We start from the raw sequence: 23,949 nt of genomic DNA, 5'->3' as shown, positions 1-23,949 counted from the left end.
TTCTGGGTGCATTGTAGGGGGTCTGATTAATCTCACTGTGCTTCTGTGGAGCAGCACCTCTGTGCTGGTGACAGGGAGGTGTGGGCTGAGCTGCCACGAGGGACTCCTGTGCAGTAAAGGAACCTGTTCCCATCATTTGAGGTCTGGAGACATGTTCTGTTTGCTCTACGTGTGGCCAGCCCCTCTTTCAGCACAACATAAACTCCAGGAGCCCATTCTGGAGGGACCTCCACTTCCAGCAATATCCCCACAGTAGCTCTTGTGGCATGTGTTACCAGCAAGTGTTTTACTGACTGCTCTTCCTGAGCCCTGGAACGCAGGGCAGGGTCTGCCTTGGCTCTGCTCTGGGGGAAGAGCCAGGCTGTGTGCCCACTGCAGCCTCTCGTCCTTTAACCCTGCTTAGTCTGAGCATCTCTCAGAGGTATCAGAAATAAAGAGAGAAATGAGACAATGCAGCTGCTTTAGAATAATTATTTTGCTTTTATTTGGAATTGAACCTTGTTAATTGTTGGTGCAATAATTATGCAAGTGACTCTGATAGAGACCATTTAGTTCAAGATTCTCCATGACCTTGAAGTTAAGACCTTACCTTCTTCCTCTCTCCCCCCACCTTCTCTCACCCCTCCTTTACTAGCTGTCACATATGAATAAACTACATTAAAATAACAAACTCACACTAATTAGCTGATTGTGCTGGGATGTATGAGAGCAGAATTTCCTGTGTGCAAGAGCAAGCAGGCAAAGGGGCCTGATCAGCCAGTACCAGCCTACAGCAATTTTCTCCAGACTACTGTGACACACCAGTCTAGTTCTGGGGCTCCAGCACACACAATTTGCCAGGGCTCCTGTCCTCCATACTGCTTCTTTTAGGTGCATACTGGTTCTCTTCTCTGAGACTGTGCACAGACTCTTTCAGGTGAATTCCTCTCTGTCCATAGGGTTAGGCTTGGGAAGCTGTTGTCCTTGCTAGAGGTGCTTGGGTGCAGTTGCTGGCTAGTGTGGTTTTGGCACCTACTGCCTCTGGAATAGAGATGGGGACCTAAAGCAGGTGGTGCTGCAGTCTGAAGGAGAGGGAAATCCAGACTTTTAACAAATTCATATCCTGCCTCAGGCAGGAGCAAAGGTTGGTGCCTTTGTGCTCACCTGCCTGAGATGTTTGGGGCCTTTCGAGCCTAGTTTTGTCCCAGCACCAGTAAGTGCCTCTTCCTTGTGGCGAGTGGCATATTTGGGTCCCAGCAGGTTCAAAGGATGCTTCTCACCAAGCTCTTCTGGCTGGGCTTCCATTCAGAGCTTAGGAAGCACATAGTAGCTCTACTTTTCTGAGGTGGCCATGCCTGAAAGCCCTTTGGGGTGGCACCATCCTTTTGCTGTTTGGGTTCAGGTTGTCAGATCCCACTAATGCCCTTCCTTGCTTCCTTCTCCTCTCTCTTCCCAGCTGAAAGAACTATATGCACTGACGCAGCCTCAGGAAAACCCGCAATGGCTGCCAAGCGCAAAGGCGGCCTGAAGCTAAATGCCATCTGCGCCAAGCTGAGCCGCCAGGTCGTCTTCGACCACGCGGGAGCTGAGCAGGCACGTGCGGACAAGGGGCCACAGCAGGAGAGCAGCATCAAGGACCTGCCCCAGCCTGGGACCAAAGAGCTGGGGACAGAGTTTTCAGATGGACTCAGCCGCGTGCAGAAGATCGAGGAGGACAAAAGGAGGGAGGTGATCGAGAAGTGGGTGAATGGGGAGTACAATGAGGAGCCCCTGCTGGGGCGAGCAGAGGGCAAAGAATGTAAGGGCACCGAGAGCACAGAGGTGCCCCCTGAAGGGGTTTACATGGTGCAGCCCAAGGGCTGCAGCGACGAGGAAGATAACGGGGACGAGGCAGATGCTCTGAGGGGCTCACAGGATGGCAACTTCTTGGATGACAGGGATTCAGATGGGCCAGCGAAGGATGATGCCTACCGGTCCTCCAGTGGCGAACCAGGCTCCAAGCTGGGGGCAGCAACCACCTCAGGTAAGCCCTCCATCCCCTCCATTTCCTGACACAGGGCAGCTTCAGGGTTACGTTTTCTGTGTCCATGCCAGGTCCTGCAGCACCTGGCAGCCCAGGGGAAGGCTGGTCCCCTGGCAGAGGCCTGTCATTTTGCTCTAGGGATCGTACGGATTCTGCCTGTGGCTTAGCCTCCCCTTCCCAAGAAGGGTTGTGTGAGAGTGGACATGGCTGGATAGCTCTTTTCAGACCACAAATCCCTGGGTAGGGCAAATCTCACCCTCCAGACTCCTTCACACCACTCAGATGGCCGTAGCTGTGGTGAGTGCTGGTATTCCCACGAAAGCGAAGAGAAGCAGAGATTCGTCTTGTGACAAAATCCCAGGTGGATCCTGCAGGGTGTCCACACACGGGCTGGCTGGGTTATCTAAGCACACTCGTGGCACCTTGAGGAGTAATTCCTGACAGCGGGAGCCCCGGGACGAGCTGGGACAGGGCCAGGAGCTCTGGCAGGGCGGTCTGTCCGCAACCGGCGGGACCCCGGGCAGAGTGGGCGGGGCCTCACCTGCGGGATGGGCGGGGCAGGGCGGGGCCTCACCTGCGGGATGGGCAGGGACTCACCTCTGCCGGACGACGGGAGCCTGCAGGAGGCTGAACCGAGCCAGGGCAAGATTGGGGTGGTCCCAGAGAGCCCCCGCAGAGCCCCCCAGCACTGAATGTCCTGATCCCTTCTCGCTGGTCACGGCCCCTCAGCCGGGCCCAGGTGACACTCGTGTCGTGGGCTCAGGTGGCATTTGTGTTGTGGGGCCCTGGTGACACTCGTGTTGTGTCGTGGGGCTCAGGTGACACTCGTGTAGTGTCGTGGTGTTGCCTCCCCTCAGGAGGGGCCCAGTCCTGGAGCTTTTCCCACCCTGAGCTTGGGATAGAGCTGCTGAAAATTCCACTCCCAAGCCTCAGTTTGCCCCACTGTCTTGCGTGTTCTTCCTCCAGCTGAAAATTTCCTATTTTCAGATAATCTCTGCTTCATTTTTGTGGTTCATTCAAAAGCTGAGTTCAGCATCTTGGGGAAAGCCTCAGACAACTTTCTTGCTCCGTTTCTGATACCCAGGTTTCCCCCAGATTTATTTGAGGGGGTGTATGACTGCTAAGCCTTGATAAAAGCTTTGGGTGAATTGAATTCTCTCCATTAGGGCACAGCAGCTCCCTCCCCATTTGTCACTCAGCTGGGCTGGATCCGTAATTGAAAGATCTTCCCCTAATCTGCTCCACCTGCACGCACCCCTCCCCTGATCTCAGCACTTTGTGAATCCATCAAACTTTTCTCCTTTTGTGTGTGCGCGTGTTTTCCTCCTCCTGTTAATAATGCAGCTGAAACTCATCTCCGTCTGTCCGTTCCCCTTCTGGAGAGGCACATTCTCTAGTCTTCACGAGTTCAGTGGCAGCGCACATAATTATGCATATAAGATATAAACAGAGCTGTTTAATTATCCTTCGCCACATCAGTGACAGAGTAATTAACAAACATTGCAAGATCAATGAGGGAAAGTGTGACCTTCAGTTTCCTTTGATAGGAAAGCCCTTGTCGTTCTCAGACACAAGGTGATTGTGCCTGGACTCTGGTTTAGTTTGTTTTAATTCACACCACTCCACCCCACCCCACCATTTGCAGCTTTTATTTGCTATGAAAACTAAAAGGAGGGGAGCTTAAATGTAAAAAATAATGTTGCCAAACTAGGGAAAATTAAAAGAAGCTGAGCTTTCTCACTGGGGGAAGTGATTTCAGTAAAATACCTTTGCAGGGCTGTATTGTCAAAGGATTATGCAAAAAATGGGTAACTGCTTGGGAAAGGGGAGGCGGGGGGGTGCGGTGCTGAAGCTTCATTTATGTCTAAGGCAGGTAATGGCACATGAGGGGTCCAGTTTACATATAGAACCACGTGGGATTTGACTTGCAAACAGACGTGCTGCCACGTCTTGAGCGTCTGCTTCAAGAACCTTGTTATAAATGTCATTTGCAACATTTCCCTGAAAGCAAAGAAACATTCCTTGCTTTGGAAAGGACAAAGTTATTTTCCTTTACTTTTTCTGTCAGTGTTCAGGAAATTAATTTTCAGCTGTTCATCACCAAATCTTCTCAAGACCTGATGTTACTGGGTGTGAGATTTGGACCTTCCTCTGTCAAAGAGGAGGGATTTTTTGTAGGAGTTGGGGGATCACGGGAGTCAGATGAAAGGAGAGGAATACAGCTCTGCCCTCCCAGTCAAAGTGGCTTTGGGGGGGTCATCACAGAAACCTAGATTTGAAGATTTTGAGCACCAGTTGCTCCCTATGAGAACAGAGGGTACAGAGCTGACAGTGCTGAGCAGTGTTTAAAACTGAGGCCATACCTGCATCAGCTGGGAACTGGTGTGAAAAGCAGGAGCCACACAGAAAACCAAATGCTACATCTAACAGGCTTTCTTGGTCAGTGTCAGGAGATGGGTGTCAGAAGCTGATCTGGATGTGCAGATATGTTTCTTCATTCATTCAGGCCCCCTGTCTTGCCCACTGATGGGCCCATGCTTCTCTGTGCACATTTATATATAGCAATGAGATTTCTCAGTGCAGTCTCTGACAGAGATCCCTTTCCACAATCGCTCACTGACGCACACATACCCAGGCAGATTTTCCTACACATGTTCTTCACTTGGTGTGTTACATAGTGGGCCAAAGCAGTCAGCAGGAGCTTCCCCCTGTACAAGCTTTCAGATCTGCCTTTCTTTTCTTAGCTCCTTGGCTAGGTCTCTTGGAATATTCATTGGCCGTGTTTTCAACCAGGAGAGTTTTCCTAATTTCCTGGGGAGACTCCACTTAGGAGATCATACATTCCAAGTGCTGGTTTCTTGCTCATCATCCTGTATCCCCCAAGTCTGTGTATTTTCCCTCCCAAGCAGAATAAAGGACAGAGCCCTGGCTGGGATGTCCCATCCCCCAGTATCCAGACCTTGCACTCCATTTGGGCTGTTTTGCTTTTCCTTCCATATATAGTGTGCTGCTGCAGGCTATTTTTAGCGCCTTTTTTGCTAGCTTCGGATCCTTTGTGATATGATAGCTGCTCTGAGACACACAGATCTCTGCTCTTTGGCAATGCCCACAAATGGAGAGCAGAGGCAAGGGGAAAGGGAGCCCTTTATTATCACACAGGAAAGGAGAGGAAAATGTGGTGCAGGGAAGGGGGAGGAAAACACGGGGATAATGCTTCCTGTGGCTTCCAGAACTCCTCACAGGGAGTGTTTCCCAACTGTTGTCCTGCTTTGCTTTTGTCTGTTGGTGGATATGAGGAGGGTTTTCTGTCAGGTAATATCAATTAACTCTTCACCTTTGTCTGAAACTGTATGTGAAGTGAGGTGGTTGAGTCTCATGGGAGTCTCTCAGTTCCCATCTCTAAGGTGCCTCCACTGGAGGAGCCTCTGTCCTTCATGTTCGGTGCCCGAGCAATTAAACACAGGTTGTTTTAACTTCAGGGGATGTGTTGGGCTTGCTGGGCTCATGCTGGATGAGTAGAGCTGCACTTCCTGGCAGTGAGAACTGGCCAGGGCTTTGTCTCCAAGGCGGACAAGGAAAGACTGAGCAACACCAGCAAAGCTGTTGGTCAGGGTGGGTGTTGTGATCATCTGGAACCAAATCTGAGCAAAGGAAAAGCAGAATTCAAGGTGGGTTTGGGGATTAATTCCATGACAGTGAAAGCTGAACTCAGACTTGACAAAGCTCAAAAGAATTTCTGAACCATCCCTGACCCCTGTCTATAGGCTTGGATTTTGCACCTAACTGTTTACACCAGTTGAGGTATAGCCATATGGTACCAAAGATGGGACACACTGGCTTTCATGGCAGTGGCTAAAGGTAGCAAAAATCACATTTAATAGTTTAATTTTGTATCAGATCCTCAGTGTGGTATTCTTTTTCCCCTTGCAGCTTGACACAGACCGGCTAGAGTTTTTCTGTGCAATGCTTGGAAGTCAGGGCATTATGAGGGAAGTTGGGAGTTGTTTTACAGGTCCAAAAAGAAAGGAAAAGCAGAACAGGGAAAGCAGATTTAACAGAAACAGGAAATTGTTAGTCCCAGAAGGGAATTTATGGGTTCATTCTCTTTTGTTGGGTCATAGGGTTACACCGAAATGGAAGTGGGCAAAAGAAAGAAAAAAAAAAAAAAGAGGTGAAGAGGAGAACTGCTTTAAAGCAGAATGAATTTTTTTAAATACACTGTGTGTGAAAGATAAAGTTGTCCTTCGGGCAGGTCTTTTTACTGGACCCGGTGAGGAATGGTTCTGCATTTAGCATCCTCTCATGTTCATACCAACCCATGAGGTTGTGCTATGCCCTGAGCCTGATACTGCACGGGCATTGCTACCCATTCTGTGACTAACAGGGTGTTTATTCTGGAGTCAGGCATTCCAAATCCCATGCAGAATGCTGGGCTTAAGTGCCCGGAACTGGAAGGTCATTTTGGGCTAAATGAGATCCCTGCAGGTGTGGCTTTGTCCTTTGCCTTGCAGGCTCCAGGCATGTTCTTCACATCCCCGCCTTCCCCCAGAACCACGTACACAAGGAACCAGTGCAGCAGCCCTTCTGCTGCAGTGGAACAGCTATTCCAGGCAATCCTGGAGCAGGAATGTGACCTTCATGGTCTTGCCCATTTAGTGCCCATCACAGGCAGTCTTTTCCTCCACAGAGTCCTGTGAAAACTGATTTGTGGGAGCTGATGGCTATTGAACTTCGACTGCGCTCATTGATAGGCTCTCGTGTACGTGCCTGCCTATGCAAGTGGCATCCCTGGCTGTCAGATTCCCACATCTTAGGGATCCTTGGGATCTACTGTCCTGTTCTGTGGCAGCGTCTTGGTGCCTTCCTTTTCCACTGTGTTTCAAGGCAGTGTTGCTTTGTTTTGAGTGGGATCCCATGGTCAGAACTTCCCTTCTGCTGCCCGTGCACCTCCCTGTGCTGGCTGCCTGGGAAGGAGTGTGCTTGCCCATTAGGACCAGAGCAAGTGTTGAGTAAAGATGACGAGGGAGGTTTGAAGGACTCCCACACACAGTAAATCTTTACTCTGCAGGAGAAAGCAAGAGGCAGAGGAGGAGGAGCACTGTGTCAGACTGGAGCCCAATTGAGGCCAAGCCAGCACATCAGAGCAGCCTTTATTTCCTCCTTTACATTGATATTGGGTGACCTCCAGATGTGTGTTCTTCCCATCCTGGTGGGCTATGAAACTGCCTGAGGGAGTAGGGGAGGGAAGAAGGGAGGGAGACACCCAAGGAAGGACAGCTTTTGCTCATTTTTCCTCTCTGTAATCAGGCTGTTAGACTAACCCCTTCCTGCCCCTTCCCCAGCCCATGCTCCAGAGCACTGGCTTTCTCCCCCTCCCTGGAGCCCTCATCAGGACAACAGCTTTTCTCCTCAGCCTAAATCCTGATGGAGGAGAAGGCTGTTCCTTACCTATTTTTCACCTGTGTCGACTTTCCCCTTTTCTGGTGTTAGTGGAAGCTGTTCCTGGCTGCATGAGGGGCTGGCTGTAGATTTCCGTAGCATTCACTGTACTGTGGCCCTTCTCCACGTGGCAAGTGTAGCTGTCCGGTTGTAGGGATTGAGAAGGAAGAGAGCAAGCTGAGTGTACCTTTACAAAATCGACAGGGAACAGAAGGACTGCAACAGTGATGGGGAGCTGTCCTGTCTTTGTCTTGCCTTCTCTTCTCCACTCCTCCCTACTCTCCTCATTGCCAAGTTTCTCAAGCACACAGCCTTTGCTGCTCTTCCCCTGCCTTGGTTCATCTCCACCTCCGATGCTTTCCTTCCCTGTGCCCTGTTGTATTCTGCTCCACCCCATACATTGCCTTGCCCGTATCCATTTCACACCATGCTGTCCTGCCGGCTGTCAGTGCTGCTTGCTGTTCACCAACACACACAGCGTTTTCACGTGGGTTTTCCCCCTTACACATGCTGCCATCTATCCTCTGTGCACCTCTTTCCATACACAAATATACACAAGGACAGATCTGTACAAACCTCGGCGTATTGGCATTGGTCTCACTTCCAGTAAAATTACTTTTTCTTCATATTAGGCCAAGGCAAGAGTGCAGAGACATTTATGAAACTTTGTTTAATGTACTGAAAAGCCATCGGCTAGAACATTTAGGAAATTGATTTTCCTGGCATTGATGAACTCTTTTTATTTTACCCCAGTATTAATTACTTTTTTTTTTAAAACAAATTAATTTAAGAGTCATAAAACCTAACAAGTGAGCCAAACGTCAGTAGATCATGTTCCCCTCTCCCCTTCCTCCCCCCGTCCCTGCTACTAGTGCTGGTATGGGAGGAGAAGAAAAATCAGTGCCTTGTATGAGTGTCTCCTCTGGTTTCACTGCAGGGGAAGCTTCATCATTGCGGGATTACGCCGCCACCACCATGAACGAGTTCCTGGGCATGTTCGGCTACGACGACCAGAACATGCGGGACGAGCTGGCCCGCAAGATCAGCTTCGACAAGCTGAACGCTGCTACCTCAGAGGCCGCGGCCAGCGCCGCCTCCCTCCCTGGCGAGGATGCCATGAGCAAGCGAGCCCGCTTCTCCAAGTACGAGGAGTACATCCGCAAGCTGAAGGCTGGAGAGCATCTCTCCTGGCCCATGCACTTGGCCAAATCTGAGGAGTTGGGCTCCAAGCTGGGCAAGGAGCCATCCTCGGTGCTGGCGCAGCCCATCCGGGTGCCAGGTCCAGACGCCTCCATGCTGACAGAGACCAAAGCCACCATCCTGCCACTGCCCTCTCCCAGCAGTTCCCAGATGCAGGGCTTGATGTCACGGGCCTCCAAGTATGACTTCTTCATTCAAAAGCTGAAGACGGGTGAGAGCATCAGGCCACAAAACGGCAACACTTACAAGAAGGCCTCCAAGTATGACCTAGAAAATGTCAAGTACTTGCACCTTTTCAAGCCTGGGGAAGGAAGCCCAGACATGGGAGGAGCCATCGCCTTCAAGACAGGCAAGGTGGGCCGGCCTTCCAAGTACGATGTGAGGAACATTCAGAAGCTCACTCCAGTGAAAGCTCCAGTCCCCAGCCTGGCCCCTGCTTCCCTTGCCAGCACCCCCAGCAGCACTCCAGTGGCCGGGCCAGAGCAGTCCATCTCATTGCCATTCAACACTCCTGAGTACCTGAAATCAACTTTCTCCAAGACAGACTCCATCACAACTGGAACAGTCTCTACTGTAAAGTAAGTGTACTCCCCTTTGTCTTACCTAAGTATTAGTGGGGGATCGTACCGTAAGTCTGGTACGTGTGGTTCAGTGGGCGATTTCAAATTCTTGCACTGGTAAATACTGCATTGTTCATGGGATGGTTCTCTTTGCTCTCTGTCAAAAGCGTCTGTTCCTCTTTTACACATTACATCTCTATTTATCTGGCTTGCACCCAGGCTGTGACCAGCCATCAGCAGTCATAGCCATGAGTCTGGAGTCCAATAGCTCCTGAGTTTGTATGTTAAAATGAAAGAGGAGGGAACATGGTGCTGTCAGCACTCTTAAGGTCAATGTTGGAACTACTTTTGATTTCTTCTCTGTCTGGTTTCCCAGGCATCTGGATGTGTCTGTAGGAGAACCTGATTCTTGTTTCCATTTAACTCAAAGGCATGACTCTGCTGACTTCACTGTTAGCAAGATGGGGCTTTTTGTTTGTCCCAGAACTCAGAAGACATTTTGGTGCCTAATTCCCATCAATTTTCATAGGATTTAGGCATATACCTACTTCTGTGGGACCAGGCCTGTGTCTTCTCAATTTGCTTACACAAATAGAGGTGATTCAATTACCCCTCAGACTGGGCAAACTTATTAGGCCAATTACCACTAATAACCTCCTGCACATACATTGCCAGCAGTCTCTGCAGTATGCTGTTGACTGAATGGAGGGAGCTGAAGGCCTTGCCAAACCTTGGATTACTTTTTAATGTGACTTCCAGAGGTGGGAGCTGTAGAAGACGTACATATGTATGTCAGCCTGTGGCAGGGAGGGAGAGACTTCTCTGCTTTTTTGTCCTGGTTTGGGTTTACTTGTTTCTCAGTGTGAACCTGGGGCTTTTGTAAGCTGTGAATCCCAAAAGGTCATTTGTAGTAAGGGCAGAGCCTTCTGTCCTGCCCTCTGTGCCATCACACACACCTACTGCTTGGTCCTCAGATGAGGGAAGAGGCTTGTTTTGTGTTTGGAATGTGGATCTAGGAGACCTTGGGATTGCTTGAATGCTTTTTGCAGGCCCAGCAGTCTTCATCACCCACTTTCCCTGTTTACCCACGTGGAAGGCAGAGCCATGTAATTGATACCTGTCTTCCATGTGAAATGGTTGTTTATCAGCTGCCTGCAGACAGATGGGGAGCTCCATGGTGAAGGTGTATGGGAAAGGACAGAGGATTATTAACATCTGCATTTGCTCAGGATGCTCAGGGTCCTGCTCAGGATGAACTTGTATGTGCCACAGATGACAGTCAGGGACTTCTATTGCTTAAAAACACAATACTGTAAATACTCCTGTAGGCTCAGTGCCCTGTTGTGGTGGGTAACTTGGTCCAAGACTCTGTGCCTGAAGTGCCTTGAGAATACTCAGCTGCCTGGGGCTCAGTCACCATCCTAGAGCTGTGCCTGAAGGCACAAGCAAGATTAGCAAGCCTCTTACCTGCTGTGGTGTTGCACTGGGATCCCAGTTTGTTTTCCTTTCTCTTGCTCGTTTTCTGCCTCTTGCCAGAAGTGACTTTGCCAGCACCATGGTCATCCTTCCTCTGGCCACAGGACTTCCTCAGCTGGGGCATCACGATGGGGCTGCAGCTGGAATGGAGATGACCAGGGCCTTCAACCTGGCACTTCCCCTGTCCTGATCACACACTGCAGGGCAGAATGGGCTCTGTTCCCTTCTCCTTCAGGCTACTCACTAGATACAGGCTCCCATGAGGAAAGACAGTTAATTGTGCTGGTGAAGGAAACTCTGACTGCAGTATCTGGGCCGTGGCTTCCCATTCCCAGTCCCCACTGGGTTCAATAACCTGGCAGGAATTACCCTTTACTCTCACACATCTGCACATACACCCTTGCCATGGGTTTAAACTCTCTTAGATCCAGTGCTGTTAACCTGCCCTGAACTCATCTACCTTCAAGTGAACTCTCTGTGAAAGTGTCCTTGTTTAAACCAGGGTTTAAACCAGAGCTGCACGGAGGAGGAGTGGAGGTTGGGCACAGGCAAAGCTCACAAAGAAGATGGTGTGCAGCCTGTCTGGAGGTCCACTGGGGTGGCCCTAACTTCTGGGTAGGCTGGAGTCTGGCCCTGCATCTCATTTTCCCTCTTCCCGAACTCACTAAGGGTGTTATTTTTCTCTGCTCCCTAATGATGTAAAATAATCCAGGCTTATGTTACAGTTGGGATGGTTTTCTCATTGATTAAAATACATAATCTGTCTATTGGAGTTTTGGGGTATCTTGTGAAATAAAGAGTCATCTGAAGTCCCATCCAGGAGCTGGAGCCACTGTTCCAGTGCTGGTCATAGAGCACCAGGGCTGCTGACCACAGAGAAATGAGCAATAGCTCACAGGGTGGCTGGCAGAGAGACTCTTGTCCTGCAGCTGAGCCAGGAGCAAAGCCTCCATGCACACGGGGGCAACGCTGCCAGGTGCCTCAGAGAGGTGTTTGCTTGCATGTGGCCATCACCTTTTTGTATAGGCATTTCTTCTATAGAAACAGGTTTTTGTGGTTGATCTTCTCAGTTTCTCCAACAAACTGCTGTGAGTCCTGCAGAGAGGGAGCATGCAGGGAAGGGTGGTAGGCAGCCTCGGTGTGTTTCCCTAGGAAAAGAAGGATTTGAAGGGCAGAGGGGAGGGAATTTAAACATACAGGTGTCTTTGCTGGTACCCTTCCCTGGGCCCTCTTTCCTGGTCTGTCAGCAGTGTGTGAGAGAAACAAGGAGTTTAAGCTGTGGCCTGTTCCTGCTAACCAGCTCTGCCCTGTGTGTCTCTCATTAGGAATGGATTACCCACTGACAAACCAGCCGTCAGCGAAGACGTAAATATTTACCAGAAGTATATTGCCAGGTAGGCAAAACTTTGGACTTTGCTGGGGAGAGGGCTGGGAGTAAGAAGGTGGAGTGGTGGTGGGAGAGACCAGGTCTTGTCTGGATCAAGTGTTTAAACCAGACATTTTCACTTGAATTTCCCATGGCATCTGTACTTGTTCCGTCCCCCTGCTTGGGAGAGCAGTAGCTGTGAGAGGTATACAGTCATGCCAAGAGCATGCTTAGCTCCCTGGAGCTGTTAGACTTTGTGACAAATAGTGGAAAACTGCTTCACTGAAGAAGCCCAGGATTTAAATGGGAGTTCTGCCTCTTGGCTGTTGTTCTTTCTATCCACTGCCTTTTTCCCCTACCATGTCCAGTGTCTGCAGGAGGCAGGCAGAGAACATCTCAGCTCTGAGAATCTAGGCTGGAGAGATTCTCAAGTGACTTGAGTTTAGGGAACTCTTGGCATCAACATGGGATATTTATCCTAGAAAATGTTTGCAGCTCATTTGTCTGACAAACCCTCACTGAATCAGGTGCAGAGTAGGGCACCTTATCACAGCTGTGGGCGTGCTGAGGTCAGGACAGTGATGCTGAGATGAAACTCAAGGCTGTTGTGGTGGGACAGAGTCAGTAATGCCACAAGAGCCAGAGGGACAGAGGAGATGATTACATAACACCTGCCTGGTTTAGAGCTCATGGTATAGAGGGTACATCAGGCTTTACCCCCAGCTGGTTGAATCCTGCATCAGTAATGTGAGAAAGCTCCCAACAAAAACCCCTTGTATCCCGACAGACACGAGGGAAGCGAGCAAACACTTCTCTCCAGGGAAAACTCTGGGGGGTTTGGGCACTTAATAATGAAAGGGGAAGGGAGTGTGTACTGTGCTTTCCCACCTTACCAAAGCCCACACCGAGTCTCCTTGTGGGACACAGTCCACTGCTAGGAAAATAAAGGGAACATTTTGGCAGGGAAAAAGAGTGGGAACAGCATTCTCCTAGCTCGAGAAATGACTCAATTTCCTCTCTTTTGCCCAAATCCCAGATGTAGGAGAAGGGGGCAGAAAACCCCATGGGATGAGAGGACAGTTGTGCCACCACAGGCAGCTCCTCAAGCAGCAATGCCTCAAGTGCATGTGGGAATTCACTGCCTTGGGAGACAGTATGTAGCAGAGTATATAGAGTACAGGAAGGAAAGCAGGGGTTTAAACCATTCTGCGTGGGAAAGAAGGAGCAGCATCCTTCTATTTCTGAAATTGCAGGAATTGCAGTGGGAGAGGAGGTGGCACCTTTCTGTCCCCCATTCCCCTCTCAAGTAGAGAACTGTAAACACCTCGGCCACCTCCACTGCTCGTGGAGCTCTGCAAGCCCCTTCCCCTGGGTCAGGCAGGTAGCTGAGAGAGGACTGGGAGCTACCTCAGGGACACCACATCGTGCTTAAAAGGCTCCACAAGCCACCCGTTGGCAGTGCAGCCACTTCCCTTCAATTTACACACATTTAAAAAAACAGTTTAAAGCCTTAAAATCAAGGGGTGGGGGAGAAGAGACACAACACTCTTATGTCTGTACTGCATAATTAGCTTAATGAGTTTGCCAAAGCCACTGCCAAAAGCTGCCCAGGGATAATCCATTCTCTCACACAACAAAACAAAACCTCTTACTTAGCTAGTTTGGGTTGGGTTGTTTTTCCCCCTCCTCCTCCCTGTATATTTATAATTAAAAAAAAAAAGACCACAGAAAAAATTATTATTATTATTATTAGTGCCTCAGCAGATGGTGCTTCTGGCAGCACTTGCTTAAATATTTATTTCTGTGTGGGTTTCCTCCCCCCTTGTAATTGGGGTGGGTTTTTTTTTTCTTCTTTCACATCATCGTTACAGAGTAATGAGTCTGTAAACACTCTCTAAGCATGCTGACTTCTTTATTTATTATTTTTATTATTATTTATTTATCAACTCTTGCCAGATCAAGACTTTCTGGCCAAAAAAAAAAAAAAGAGTGAACCGATTAATGTAAAGGAAGAGGGAGTGGGTTGTTCTTGTGCAAATGAATCTATGCATCTGTATTGACAGTTTAGAAGTGTGGATTTGTGTATCAGTGTGATGAGCTGGTCTGTGAGTTTTCTTGTTTCAGGAGTGTGTGTTTGTGTCTGTTCTTGTAGGTTCAGGAGGTGTTGATGTTCTGCAGAGTCTGTGCATGTAAATGTGCACGTGTGTATGTGTGTAAGTGTGTGGTGTGTAAGCTTTCCTGTTATGAAAAACCTAAACAGATGCTGTGCTTTAAAAATTAATAGCTTTGAACTGTTTCAAGTGTCAGAAGAAACACAGGATAATATAACCCTTTAGGAGCCCAACCTTGCACACTGAAGAAGCAGAATTTCCCCTTTGTGCTGTGTTTGCCACTTCCCTCCTTCCCCCAGCACAGGCTTGGTGGAACACTTGTCTGTCCCTTCCTGTGCTGCAGACACCATACACACCTTTCTGTGGCACATGGCGAGGAGGGTAGGAGTTGGAAGTGCTGGAGCACTTGTTCAGCTGTTTTTCAAACTGAGCCCTGCTAGGATGCTTCAAATAACTCGTCTCCTGGAGTCAGATCTCGTTGGTGTCTGGGCCTTCTTTTACTCCAGCTGGTATCTCTGGTCATTTTGCATCCTCATTTTTGATAATAGTTTGAACTGCTTTGTATTTGTCAGCAAGGTCTGTATCATGCCCTTCTCTCTGCCTGGCCTGCTCCACACAGCTCTCCAGCCCTGCACAGCCCTTTTACTCTTTTTTCCCCATCACATCAGTGGCACGGAGAGGAAGCTTCTCACAGGGCACTTTCTTTCCTTGAAGAGCTGCTGGTGGTGCTGCTGACATACAGCCCTGGACTGGCAGGACCAGTTGGTTACGTGTGCTGTGGAGCCACAGGTCCCTGGTCAGTGCCACGGTGGCTCTGGAGGCTGCCCTGGACAAGCCCAGCAGCTGCCCAGGCTTTGAGCAGGATTCTCTTCCTCTGCTCTCAGTTCCACACCTTTGTTTGTGCAGCCAGCCCTGCTGTTTGCCCTGTGGTTTGTTTCTTCTCTGCTGCTGAGGTTTGTTCCAGTTTCTCAATCACCTGTTCTGACGTGATCCTGATTTCCTGCAGTATTTCTTCTCCTTCCCCAGGGAAAGGCATGTCTGCTCCTGGCATCTGTCCCTGTCTCCCTTTGTGAATGCTGAGGCAAAGAAGTCATTTAATTTTTTAACAATGTCTATCTTTTCTGTCAATTAAGTCCCCTTTCCATCTCCTAGAGGCCCTGCTGTCTCCATAGTTGACCTCCTCTTCCTTACTGTGCTTCAGAAATGGCTTATTTAGTATTGCTTTTCATCCAGACTTTTTCTAGCCTGTAGCCCCGTGTTACCTCACCTTACGATGATCTGTAATCTTCCCTGCTCCTGTCCCATTCCTCGATTGCCCCAGGACACCCTCACTCCTCTCGTTTTCCTTTTTTTATCTGTTGCCCTTCCTCTTTTCTTTCCCATGCCCTTTATCATATGCACTCCTGCTGTGTTTAGCACTTAAGTGACGTGAGGAACCTTTGAGGAACCTTTGAGCAGATGGCACTTTATCTTTGAATGTTTCCCCTCTGAGTCCCCTTCCCTCCACTGCTTTTCCCTTTCAAGCTCTTCTATGGTCCTCCAGAATTTACACGAGGGAGTTCATTGCACTGATTACCCCATTACTGGATCATCCCCCTGTGCCAATTCCTGGTGTGGCTGTCAGTCAATAAATTCTGCGTACTGACTGTTTGTATGTAGGTATTACACAGCATTTCTGTCTTTCTGGTCTTTCTTGCCACCCTGTATGTCAGGAGTTTACAACTTTGCTGTATGCAGCTTTTCTGATATCCTACTAGATGGTGTTATACCTAAAATTTAGAATCCGTATTTCCCCAGCTTTTATTTGTCTCCGTTATGGGAAGTTTCTGAAACTTGCTGGTGTGGTGTCTAAACTCTGTTCTAGAATTGGGTAGTGTTTAGTTCTAGGGACCCTCCTTCCTTATGCTTCCCCAAGTAAACAACTTAGATAACGGAGATGAGTTTCAAGGGGAAACACAGATTAGGGATGTACAGGACCCGAGTGATCCGGCTCAAGAAGCGCCTTTAAATAGTGACAAATAAGCAAGGGAAGGCACAAGGGTCACCATCCTTGGAGGGGATAAAGGAGGTGGGATTTAATGCCATAAACATGTGAGATGGAGGGCAGGAACAGGACTTAGTTTCCCTTGCTTACAAGCACTGCTGCCAGGACAGGGGTTGATTGTCTGTGCTCTCTCCTGTTTGCAGGTTCTCTGGCAGTCAGCACTGTGGCCACATTCACTGCGCGTACCAGTACAGAGAACATTACCACTGCCTGGACCCCGAGTGCAACTACCAGGTACAGCAGTGCTCAGAGCACAGCACGTGGGGACTGCTCCTCCTGTGCCCTCTCCCACCTGCATGCACATGCCTTTGCACTTTGCTGCTCTGAAAGAGCACGGGATATGTTCCGAGTTCAACAGAACTTTATTTTGCTCTCATTTAACTCCATCTAATACCATTTAACCAAACTCAGACTGCTGCAACAAGGAGCAGAATATAGATCAGCTCGAGTCAGTGGGAGCTACTCCACATTTATATCAGTGAAACACCAAGAGCATAAATCGTGCTGTGCTACAAACTGTGCCTGGAGCCGGGGAATGCTGATTTGTTAGTCTGTCTCTTTCCCTCCTGCTGCCCCAGTGACTTCGTAGCAGCAGTATCTGCAAAAAAACACCCAGTAGGACCAGCAGCGGTGTGGGATTTGTGGGGAAGGCAGGAGGGTAGGAGCCATGCTGTAATTGCTGGGAGCATTGCCAGGGCATGCACGTGGAGCCAGCAGTCATGTGCTGTGTTTGTTTACCCTTCTCCCAGGCCCAGAGTTGGACACTGGCACTCCTGTGGTCAGGCTGGTGGTGAGCAGCAATCCCAGAGGTTGCCTCTGCCGTGCAGAGCTTCAGCCCTGCCCGGGGAGACCTTTGAGTCCCCTGGGGATGAGTCTGACCACAGCAGAGGAAGTTGATCTGGAGCTGCTGGGCTTGCCTGTGGGGCTTCTATTGATCAAAGGAGGGTTTCTCTCCGGGATGCACATGCTGGTCCTTCCAGCCCAGCGTCAAGTAATCAAGATGAGTCTATCCCAACTGTGACACAGATATCCCTGCACCAGAAAGAGAGGAACACAAAGGATGGAAAAACAGAAAAACCTATTATTATGATTGGCCTCATGATTATTTCCTAAGGAGTCTGGAAGCTGCTTGCAAAGGAGCTGTCTGGTCTCGCAGGGAATAAGGATTTAGGCTGCTTTTTAAAATGCAAATTATTTTATGGCTGAGATATATTTTAGAATAAGTAACGCTTTGTAATAAGTGGGCACAAATTAACAATGATTGGCAATAGCAATCCTGTATGTACGCCCTGGGAAATCATAGCTTCAGCCTCCAAGGGATTTCTGTTGAAATCTATATCCATATATTCCCGTGCCAATACCAACGAGATTGATCAGGATTGATATTATAGGAGGAAAGAGTGGAAGCGATAATCATTTGTTTCCTATGAGGCAGACTAGAAAAGTTGTTAAACATTAGAATACAGGCCTTTTCAATTACTGCTCAAAATAAATGGATATTGATTTCTTTTTAAAAAAATCAGATTTACTTTCTCACCTTCAGTGGTAAATATTGATGTCTGTGGGAAATAGAAATAAAAAGCTTCATTTTAAAGGCACTTAGCCTGCTCTGACAATGGGGTACCCCTTCATTGCTTCAAGCAGGTAGAGAAAAGGATATTCTGGTCATACAGATGTAGCTCTGAGCTCTACTTTTCTGTAGAAAAGCATCTTTCTCTGTGACTTGAAGAAAGTCTTGTGTCCCTGTTTTCCTAATAAAGCCATCATACCTTCTTAGGGGACACAAGAGACTTAGAATTGGTGTAAAAGAGCAAAGGGTTTTTCCCCATTTCTAGTCCAACATGAATGTGGCAGCCAGTGTCTTGCTAACCACTACAGTGAGTGACTTGGAAGCTTGGCTTACTTGCTTGTAGGCTGTTCAGTTCACTGGTTTGCTTTCTAACTATAGCACTTCTTGAGATAGTAGCAGCTAAAATTATGTTAGAAGAACTGCAATCTTAAAGCTGCAGGGAGCAGATTCTGGGCATCACCCCAGTGTCATGTTTACTCTAGAACTTTTCATGTGTATTTGCTTTCCCTTTACCAAGAAGATACATGCACACAATTCCTCTTTAATCTGATTCTCTTCGGGTGATTACTGCCAAGCTTTCAACTCCCGGTCCCCTAAGTTTATTAACAACAACAAAAGACACCCACCCTGCCCCCAGGATTACTCACCCACTGGCATCATGCGTGTGTGTGTGTGTGTATCTCTGCAGAGATTCACCAGTAAGCAGGATGTGATCCGGCACTACAACATGCACAAGAAGCGGGATAACTCCCTGCAGCACGGCTTCATGCGCTTCAGCCCCCTGGACGACTGCAGCGTCTACTACCACGGCTGCCACCTGAACGGCAAGAGCACTCACTACCACTGCATGCAGGTGAGCTCCCCTGGCACGGGCCGTGCTGCTGCCCCGGGCAGCGCTCACAGTCCCGCTTGCTCACTTGTGATTCAGGAACCTGGCTGACAAGTCTGCCCTGGCCTCACTGCTGCTGTCCTGCCAGCTGTTGGGAATGGCAAGGGGAGGCCCCGTTCTCAGTTTTTAGAGCCCTTGTCCGTGCAGTGAGGCAAAGCAGCTCTCAAGGTTTTCTCATAGTCTTGGACTTGTTTGAGCAAGTCCCGTTGTCTGAGACTCAGGGACTTTTTTAAGGCCACTGCAGTGTCTCTACTCAAACCTCATCTGTCCCTCCCTCGAAACCAGATTTTCTTGTGGTACACATGCCCTTTAGCATTGGGTTAATTTCCTCCATAATCAGTTTCTAAAGTAATTAATCTTTAATGTCACATATCTGCACTTAACACCCCTGGTTTTCCGTGTCCTTTGCCAGTGGCACTCGTGTGTGGTGTAGGCTGAGCCATGTTTCAGGGGCAGCCAAGCTTCAGCAGCAGTGTAGGCAGAGCTGGAGCTGCTGCACAGATGTCACCGTGGTGCCTTCGCTGTTTTAGACGTGAACACACCACATTGTTCGGGTCTTACCCTGACCATTCCTCAGGTTCAATGGTCCCACATGGACTTGTTTTAGTAGAATTGGGCCTAAATTATTGCCCTGAGAAAGTGCTGCAGTTACAAGCAGAGTGATCAGCCAACCCTCAGTGACAGGTTTTCTGGTCTGAAAAGTCAGGCTCACTTCCTGACCTGTCCCAGCAGTTTAAGACCCCAGTTAAAGTCACAAGGCCCTAATCACATGCTTAAATACTTTGCTAGGATAGACTTCAGCATTTGTTCAACTTAAAGTCAGGTAAGCTTTCTGAAGTCAATGGGGCTTAAGCACATACTTAAATGTTAGGCATGCACTCAAGTTCTGTCCTGAATAGGGGCTGGTTGAAGCATGTGCTTGCAGCATTTGATAAATTGGGAATTTCATGTTTCTTTCTCTTGAGGACATTTTCTGTTACACTTCCATAATATTGATTATTTCGTTTCTTCCGTTGAGCAGGGTGGGATTTGTTTGATGTGTTTTAGAGTACGAGGAGTGTTGCACAGCCTTAAGCCACTCCGAGTTGGAATAGAGACCCTCGCTTACACAACTATATATGGCTAATTCCATCCTGTGCCCACTGTCTTCCAGTAAAGTAATGCCCATGTAAGCAGTGTCTTACAGGAAAGGTGTCAGAATATAAACTCCCAATTAAAGAAAATACCACTTAAATGGCAGAATTTGTGCCATCCATCACATGGGGTTTTTTTTCTTTATGTCCATAATTGGTGTGGATAAAATTCAGTTAGTTGTTTATATAAACTGACATTTTTTTAGGCTTTCGCACCAAGAGCTGCATTGCAAATTATTCCTAAGGACGCTTTTGTTTAATTCTTTTTTTTAATGCCATGCAGGGCCTGTCTTTTTTCAAGGTGTCAGTGTGGAGAGAGAGAGGCTCTTTTATATTGGAAATAGCTGGAGATCCTTTTTATTTTTTTCTCTGGGTATTTGTCATGGGTTTTGTTATTGCCTGTTTGAATCAACCTGGGCTGAACTAAGGGGTGGTGTTTTCCTTCTCTTCATTTCTGAGATGGTGCAGGCATTGGCACATGTTGTGCTAGAAGAAAAGGAAAAAAAATCCTCCCTCAGCAGGGCTGAGGACGTTTTCAGATTCCAGTGGGTTTTTACTCAATATGGCAAAGTTGCCCTGCTTTAGTCAGAGGAAAGCAGGTTTTCAGCATTCCGTCCTCTTCACAGCATTCCCATTCACTGCACAAGTTTAAAATTATTGAAGTGGGAGTCTTGAACAGTGACAGGGAAAAAAAGTCACCAGTTTGCTAAAATCAGCTGAACATGGGGTTTAAGATTTGCTAGAATGAAACCGTTTATTACATGCTCAAAAGACTGGTTGGCCTCATGTTGCACCAGCATGCCTTACCTCCCAGAAGGACTAAAGAAGTAAATAACTTATTCCCACTCAATTCTGTATTCCCCAAATAGATGAAATCCTACTTAGTTCTGTGTCACTCCCAAGATAACAAAAAGCAGCAGCATCTGTTAGTGTTCTGTTCTCTTCAAGAGCCGGAGCCCTACTAACTGCTTCCCCAAGCAGACATGATTATCTGTAGCTGGTGTTTTATCCCTCCAATCCTCCTTTTTTCCTACTGTTTCGTGCCCAGAGAGTTGGTTTGGGTTTGGGTTTTTTCACAACTGCTCTATGCTCTATCAGTCTTTAGACTGGGAATTAAAGTGATGACTTAATACCGCTAGGAGAAGCACGCAAATGGAACTATTAAATGTATGTGTGCTGCTCATGTATTTATTGCTGCTGGTAATAATGTCAGGCTGTTAAACTGCTGTGCTGATGACTCCTCTTTGGGGCTGGGGTAGGTGGGTTGTAATAAGGTCTATACAAGCACCTCTGATGTGATGACCCATGAGAACTTTCACAAGAAGAACACACAGCTCATCAACGACGGGTTCCAGCGGTTCCGTGCCACGGAGGACTGCGGCACTGTGGAATGCCAGTTCTACGGGCAGAAAACCACTCACTTCCATTGCAGGTGAGACAGCAGGGGAGGGGAGGAGTCCTGCCTCAGAGCTGTGTGGTCTGTTTGCCTCCTTCTGCCAAGTCATAATTTCAGGAGTATGCACAGGGACTTGATTTGCCCTGCTGTGACCTTCTCAGTACTGCTTCTGGGAGAACTCGTGTACCAGAGCAGATGTGATTTCCAGGATTGTGCCACAGACCGTTCTGAAGGCAGGAGTATGATCTGAGGAGAGGATACCCACTAGAAAATAGAGCCTAGAATTGTTTGGGAAAGAGACCACACTGCTCTTCAGAGTGCAACTGAAGTAGACCATTAGTACACTGCTAATGGCACTTCCACAGTAGGGTTCTCTCCAGCCAGCTCATCCCTTTTGGGACGAGACTTAGCCTTCTGTACACAGCTGCTCATCTGTTGATTTCTTATGTTTTCAGGAAGAGTAGGAAAGCACAGTTTTTACCTTAGACCCCTTTACTTGCTGGATTTTTGGAACTCTTAGTGGAGGGTGCCTGTATTCCCATGTTCCTGTGGCAGTTCAGCAGAGTGGAGTGAGCTTCCCAGCTCTCCCTTATTGCAGAAAATCTGCTTGTCTGGGTGTCCCAGGTTAACCCACAGACAGCTCCTCAGCCCCCCTGCAGATGGGTCTCATTCCAGCCCCAGTCCTTGTCCTAGAGGGAGGTGGGAAACAGCAGCTCTGCCCACGCAGCCAACCACGCTCTCCTCGATGCCCTTGCAGGAGACCTGGGTGTACCTTCACCTTCAAGAACAAGTGTGACATTGAGAAGCACAAGAGCTACCACATCAAAGATGATGCCTATGCCAAGGATGGCTTCAAGAAGTTCTACAAGTACGAGGAATGCAAGTACGAGGGCTGTGTCTACAGCAAGGCCACCAACCACTTCCACTGCATAAGGGCAGGCTGTGGTTTCACCTTCACCTCCACCAGCCAGATGACTTCCCACAAACGCAAACATGAGCGCCGGCACATCCGGAGCTCAGGAGTGCTGGGCCTGCCTGCGTCGCTCCTGGGCTCCAAGGATAACGAGCAAGAGGAGTCCAGTAACGACGACCTCATTGACTTCTCTGCCATGAGCTCCAAGAACTCCAGCCTGAGTGCCTCCCCGACCAGTCAGCAGTCTTCCGTTTCTCTCATCGTCCCAGCTGCACCCTCCTCTGCAGCTGAGCTTGCTTCCTCACAGGCCACCAAGTCTGCCAACAGCATGACACCAGCCACCAAGATCTCTGGCCTGCTTTCCCAGGCTCTTCCCAGCAATATACCCCTGGCCCTGGCACTCTCCAACTCAGCACTTCCTGGAACAGCTGGATCCTTCTTCCCCATCATCCCCAGTCGGGTCTCTACACCACTTCCTGCCAGCTCGGCTAATCTGATGACTGCTGGTTCTTCTGGCACCAATCCAGCATCATCTGCTCCTGCAGATTCCTCATCCCAGGCAGTTTCAGGATCTGGTGAGCCAGTGGCCACTTCTTCACCCGCTCCAGCAGCCTCTATAATGGAAAGGATCTCAGCTAGTAAGGGATTAATCTCTCCTATGATGGCCAGGCTGGCAGCGGCTGCACTCAAGCCCTCTGTGGCACTTGAAGCAGGTGAGTTACCTCATCAGCTGTGGTAGTGGTGGGAGGCAGAGCAGTCCTGATGGCTTGAAGGAGAGTGAATGAGAAGCCACGCAGTTGTCCATGGGGCTGCAGTTGGAAAGGGGGTAGGAAAAGAAAATAAATGGGAGAATGAATTTGGTTGTGTCTAATTAACCTTTGAGGAAGGCAGTCTTGGCAAGGTTTCCTGTGGAGCCTGGCTATGCCCACATGGCCAGAGGAGAGACAAGAAACATCTTTGCCCATGAAGGGAGTAGGCTCTTTGCAGAGCTGAAGAATGTGGCCGTGTGTAATTGGCTATAGGCTGAAAAGAGAGAAGCACTGTATTGAAAATAGAAATTAAGAAAAAATACCTTACCCAGTACTTGAAGGCTCTACTGAGACTGCATGGAGCTTTAGCTGGACCCGGGGTTGGTGGTCCTGCAGCCCGTGGCCAGTTGTATTCCTGATCTGGGGGGCTGTTCTGTGCTTCAGCTTTGTTGTCCCAGCCGTAGATTTGGGGATGGTGTTGACCTTCTTCTTGGTCAGTTCTTGCAAGCCGTGCTGCCCTCTCCCTGCCCTATCTGAGGGGTAAAAGCTGGGAAGGAGCAGTGCCCGGGGGCAGCGCAGAGCTCTCCTGCTGCCGCCCGCACCTGAGACAGGTGAGTCCCAGCGCTGGCAGATGGATGTGGGAGCACTGGGCAGCTCTCGGTGGGCAGCAAGGGCCATGCAGGGGAGGCTGTGCTGGATCCCTCCCGGGGCTCTCCTGGATCCCTCCCGGGGCTTCCGGCCCGTTCCTCCCAAGAGCAGATGGGGGAGTAGAAGGAAGTGATCTGATTAAAGAGGGAGGGGAACCTTCACATACTTTAAAAATTATTGTTTGAAAAATTGTTTCCTAAAACAGAGAAAGGTCATTGAGGGAACTATTTTCCTTTATTTTTTAATAAAATGCCACTTGCTGTCTGAGAAGCAGCTCGCCGTCAGCTGTACTGCCGGAGGGTAAATTAATATTTTAGTCACTTGGGGATTGTGGAAAAAAGCTCTGCAGACATGTTTCTGTCAGCAACTTTTTTCCCCTCCTTTTTTCTTCGCTGCTTTTCCTAATTTTTTTTCTTCAGTTTGCTCTCCTTCTCCCCTTCCCCCCCCCCCCCC

At 48.8% G+C, this 23,949-nt stretch overlaps 1 protein-coding gene across 1 annotated transcript in view; it reads left to right on the top strand.

Annotated features, from left to right (window-relative positions):
• Nucleotides 1-23,949, top strand: part of CASZ1 (castor zinc finger 1) — a 55,769-nt gene that overhangs the window by 11,253 nt on the left and 20,567 nt on the right. The window contains exons 2-8 of the mRNA XM_062507689.1: nucleotides 1,436-2,002; nucleotides 8,379-9,219; nucleotides 12,003-12,071; nucleotides 16,342-16,432; nucleotides 18,457-18,621; nucleotides 21,050-21,222; nucleotides 21,944-22,812. Coding sequence (XP_062363673.1) covers nucleotides 1,436-2,002; nucleotides 8,379-9,219; nucleotides 12,003-12,071; nucleotides 16,342-16,432; nucleotides 18,457-18,621; nucleotides 21,050-21,222; nucleotides 21,944-22,812 — 2,775 coding nt within the window. The remainder of the gene's footprint in view (nucleotides 1-1,435; nucleotides 2,003-8,378; nucleotides 9,220-12,002; nucleotides 12,072-16,341; nucleotides 16,433-18,456; nucleotides 18,622-21,049; nucleotides 21,223-21,943; nucleotides 22,813-23,949) is intronic.

This window comes from Cinclus cinclus, chromosome 23, assembly GCF_963662255.1.
Source record: "Cinclus cinclus chromosome 23, bCinCin1.1, whole genome shotgun sequence".
Taxonomy (NCBI): Eukaryota; Metazoa; Chordata; class Aves; order Passeriformes; family Cinclidae; genus Cinclus; species Cinclus cinclus.
This window is presented reverse-complemented; position numbering and strand designations above follow the sequence as displayed.